General features: G+C 43.6%; 1 protein-coding gene across 1 annotated transcript; it reads left to right on the top strand.

Annotated features, from left to right (window-relative positions):
* Nucleotides 1-215: 215 nt before the first annotated feature.
* trh (thyrotropin-releasing hormone) lies at nucleotides 216-2748 on the top strand. Its single transcript, XM_071371077.1, has 3 exons — nucleotides 216-345; nucleotides 647-841; nucleotides 1459-2748. Exons 2-3 carry the CDS (start codon nucleotides 652-654, stop codon nucleotides 1986-1988), a joined length of 720 nt encoding a protein of 239 aa, XP_071227178.1. The 5' UTR covers nucleotides 216-345; nucleotides 647-651; the 3' UTR covers nucleotides 1989-2748.
* Nucleotides 2749-4408: the final 1660 nt, after the last annotated feature.

Below are 4408 nucleotides of genomic sequence, written 5' to 3'. Positions count from 1 at the left end.
TCATATTTTACTCCTTCGGATTCGGCTGGTCGGCTCAGTTGACGCCCAAGAAAAGAACCCGACAGCGTCCTCTAGAGGTTAAAACCTACTTTAATCCAATTGCGCACGAATGTGAAATCAATGGAGACGAAGATTCTATGAAATTACTACAGCGTGGTTGGCGTGACGGGGGTAACCGCTGACTATAAATGGCGGGACGCGTTGTATCCGAACATACCTATAAACTTTGCCTCAACGGGTTTCCAACCGCTGCAAGAGGCAAAGAACATCCTTTCTAGTTGGTTTGCTATAATTTAAGGTTATCGGAGGTGCTGCGAGTGACACTAGCCAGAACACAAATCTAAGGTAAGTTTGGATCACCTGAAATATATATATATATATATTTTTACATTAGATAATATCTCTGGACCTTCAGTTTGTGCATTGCGAAAATAGTTAGCAAATATCTATTCATAAAGGATTTTCCAGTTTTACGGACCAATAGGCTATTGAAACGTACTATGTGCGTAAAACAGACAGAGAACTCCAAATTAGTTATACAATGTCAATGTCAATTAAATATCATATAGGATGCATGTTTTTTAAGTAACATAGTATATTTCCACTAATAATGATTTCTTCTCTTGTTTTCGAACGAATGGCCAAGTTACTATGAAGTCCACCTGCCTGATCGTTCTGGCATCTCTGGCAGTCTGCAACCTGACCGTGGCTCGAGGACAGAGCATCCCCGCTGAGGAGAAAACGGGAGACCGGCAGATAGACGACATCATCCTACAGAGGGCCGAGAGCATCCTGCTCCGTTCCATTCTAAAAATGACAGAGGATGAGGATGGTGTGAATGGTGCGTAATAGCTTTTGGGTCGATTTTGTGTTTTTGGCAAACTGGCCGAGTTTGACACGAACCGGGGGTGTTTTACATTGAATTGAAAAGGAAAGAATTGAACACAATTGAACACATACATTCTAATTATGCTTTTGTATACCTGTTTTAAAGTTACTTAGTTGCACGAAAGAAACATTTCGATTCGTTTCAGAAAGACCAGATTAACTCAATCATTTCGATTGTATGTCTTTTTTTCATTAACAAATAACCCAACATTTCCAAGATCTTTCATTCATGTTTTGTGCAACATTAACGTGAATACATTAATAGATTGTGTTATTTGTTAGGATGCAAATCTATTTGGAGAGGGCAACCGGAAAAGCACCCGTAAAACGCATCCAATATTTTCCAGTAGTTAATACTGGCATCAAAGCACAAATGCCTATATTTTAATGGTGAAATAATGAAAACAGAATAGAATAAATATGTTTGACATAACCTAAGTTTTCACAAGTAAGTGCATTAAAACGTTGTGTGTTCAATGGAAAGACATGTACACATGGCATAACAAGTGGTGGCAGATTTATATTTTCCCCTGTCAGTAAACTAATCAGGTTGTCATTTTAATTTTACAGAGGCATTGTCCTCTCAGCCAGAGTGGCTAGTGAAGCGGCAACACCCTGGTAAACGAGAGGAGGACGAGGACGAAGACTCTAGGGAGGTCCAGAAAAGACAGCACCCAGGAAAACGTGAAGACGAAATTGACTCTTTTGTCGAGCTCCAGAAAAGGCAGCATCCAGGCAAGCGCTCAATGCTGGAGCAGATTACAGAGAACTCCGCATTTCTAAGTGAACTCTCCAAACGTCAGCACCCGGGCAAGCGCTACCTGATGATGTACAGCAAGCGCCAGCATCCTGGCAGGCGAGATGTGGACGACGAGTCAGACGCAGCGGACCTCCAGGAGTTGGAGAAGCGCCAACATCCCGGCAAACGTTACTGGGATAACATGAGCCCGGATTTGGGCGCCAACAGTCCCTGTGACGTGCTGGACCCTGGCTGCAGTAAAGCCAACCTGTTGCTGGAGCTATTAGACAACGCGGCGGAGAAGAGACAGCACCCGGGCAAAAGGTCCGCACCTGAGGAGGATTTGACTGAACAGGAGTGACGATTGGGCTGGCGCCTGCGAAATACTGTGTTGTAAAAAAAAATCTATGTGTAAATTGATACAATGAATCATTTCAAGTGGTTTATTATGAATATAATATGGACCCCTCTGCCATGGGTAGTCTATAGTTTTGGCAAGTCTTTGGCAAGCTGCTTTTATGACGAATATCCAGAAAACGTGTCCAGAAAGTATACTGAGAAACGTTTAAATTAGATATTTTGGGGGGAAGCTTGAGTGTAATTAAACACACTTGGATTGCCAGAATCAGTAACGCTCATAGCGATTTCAAGTTAGTGAATAGCTGTGTTTGCTAGACCAATATTGTTGTCATGAGATGCTCAGAAATGTATTCATTTTTCAGATTAAGCCTACGTGGCAAAGAAAAAAATAATAAAGCGAAGCATCTCAGGGAAATAGCTTTTGGCTCAGCAGGTAGGCAGCCTGTATCCAACAGAGGACGCAGGCTCTAAATCTGCACTTTTCTGTCTGGCCTTGAATTGAATGATTCTAAGTTTCAGAGTTATGTAGACCAAATTGACCTGTAGTTAGTTTTATGATTTAATGCGTTCAAATTGCAAAATACAAGTGAATGACATATATATATAGTGGGTCTCTGGATTATTTTCCTCTTGAATAATATTGCATGGTATAAAAACGGATTATTATTGTAAATTTTATGTTACTTTTGCCTTAAAGCTTATTAGGTTATGTATCTACAACGCTGTTATAGGCCTACAATAAAACGCATTGGTACAGATCACGGAGCTTTGGTCTACAGTATGTTTTTCGTTTGAAATTCAGATCTTTTCAGAGAAAGCCTCTATCCTTAGCCTTGCAACTAACATGGAATTGGTTAATTATGCTTTTACCTTCCCCTACTGTGATTTTTAGATACAGTGGAAGAGATGGACACCAATGTGTTCCCACTAACACAGCAATTACAGCGCCATTAGCTAATTAATGCAAGTCAAAATAGCAGATGTCTGCGTGTCAAGTTACTCTCCTCCCATTTAATTGGCCTCAATCTTTCAATACCCTACACACTTAGCCTCATGCAGCATGTCCCCTCCTGTATTCCCTGGGGCTGCAGTGGAGCAGGTTGAGAGCTATATCAATCGCACTGCCCTTTCCCACCTGGAAAAAAGAGCACCTATGTGAGAATGCTGTTCATTGACTACAACTCAGCATTCAACACCATAATGCCCACAAAAAAATCATTTTTAAGCTAAGGACCCTGGGACTAAACACCTCCCTCTGCAACTGGACTTCCTGATGGGCCACCCCCAGGTGGTAAGGGTAGGCAACAACACATCTGCCACGCTGATCCTCAACACTGGGGCCCCTCAGAGGTGCATGCTTAGTCCCCTCCTGTACTCCCTGTTCACCCACGACTGTGTGGCCATACACGACTCCAACACCATTAAGTTTGCTGACGACACAACAGTGGTAGGCCTGATCACCGACAACGATGAGACAGCATAAAGGGAGGAGGTCAGAGACCTGGTAGTGTGGTGCCAGGACCACAACCTCTCATTCAATGTGAGCAAGACACAGGAGCTGATCGTGGACTATAGGAAAAGGAGGGCCGAACAGGCCCTCATTAACATCGACAGGGCTGAAGTAGAGTGAGTCGAGAGTTTCAAGTTCTTTGTTGTCCACATCACCAACAAACTATCATGGTCCAAACACACCAAGACAGTTGTGAAGAGGGCACGACAACACCTTTTCCCCCTCAGGAGACTGAAAAGATTTGCTATTGGTCCCCAGATCCTCAAAAAGCTCTACAGCTGCACCATCGAGTGTAACGGCAGATTTCCTCCTCTTCGTCTGAAGACGCAGAGTGGAAAGTGTTCATTATTTAATGAAAGTAAAACACAACACTTCAAGATACAAAACAACAAACGTAACCAAACCGAAAACAGTCCCGTGTGGCACGAACACTGACACGAGATACAAACACCCACAAACACACACGTGAACCCCGGCTGCCTAAGTATGATTCTCAATCAGGGACAACGATTGACAGCTGCCTCTGATTGAGAATCATACCAGGCCGAACGCACAAAACCCCAACATAGAAAACAACACATAGACAACCCACCCAACTCACGCCCTGACCATACTAAATAAATACAAAACAAGAGAAAACAGGTCAGGAACGTGACATCGAGAGCATCCCGACCGGTTGCATCACTGCCTGGTATGGCAACTGCTCGGCATATGACCGTAAGGCGCTACAGAGAGTAGTGCGTACGGCCCAGTACATCACTGGGGCCAAGCTTCCTGACATGGTGTCAGAGGAAGGCCCAAAAGATTGTCAAAGACTCCAGTCACCCACGTCATACTGTTCTCTCTGCTACCGCACGGCATGCAGTACCGGAGCGCCAAATCTAAGACCAAAAGGCTCTTTAACAGCTTCT

The sequence above is a fragment of the Salvelinus alpinus genome, chromosome 28 (assembly GCF_045679555.1).
Source record: "Salvelinus alpinus chromosome 28, SLU_Salpinus.1, whole genome shotgun sequence".
Taxonomy (NCBI): domain Eukaryota; kingdom Metazoa; phylum Chordata; class Actinopteri; order Salmoniformes; family Salmonidae; genus Salvelinus; species Salvelinus alpinus.
Note: the sequence above shows the minus strand (reverse complement) of the source record. Positions and strands in the feature narration are given on the sequence as shown.

What these genes read in the sequence shown, in the direction of transcription:
- trh (XM_071371077.1), top strand. Translation starts at nt 652, where the DNA reads ATGAAGTCCACCTGCCTGATCGTTCTGGCATCTCTGGCAGTCTGCAAC. An exon ending in GGATGAGGATGGTGTGAATG is followed by an intron (nt 842 to 1,458) that starts GTGCGTAATAGC and finishes TTAATTTTACAG; the next exon opens with AGGCATTGTCCTCTCAGCCA.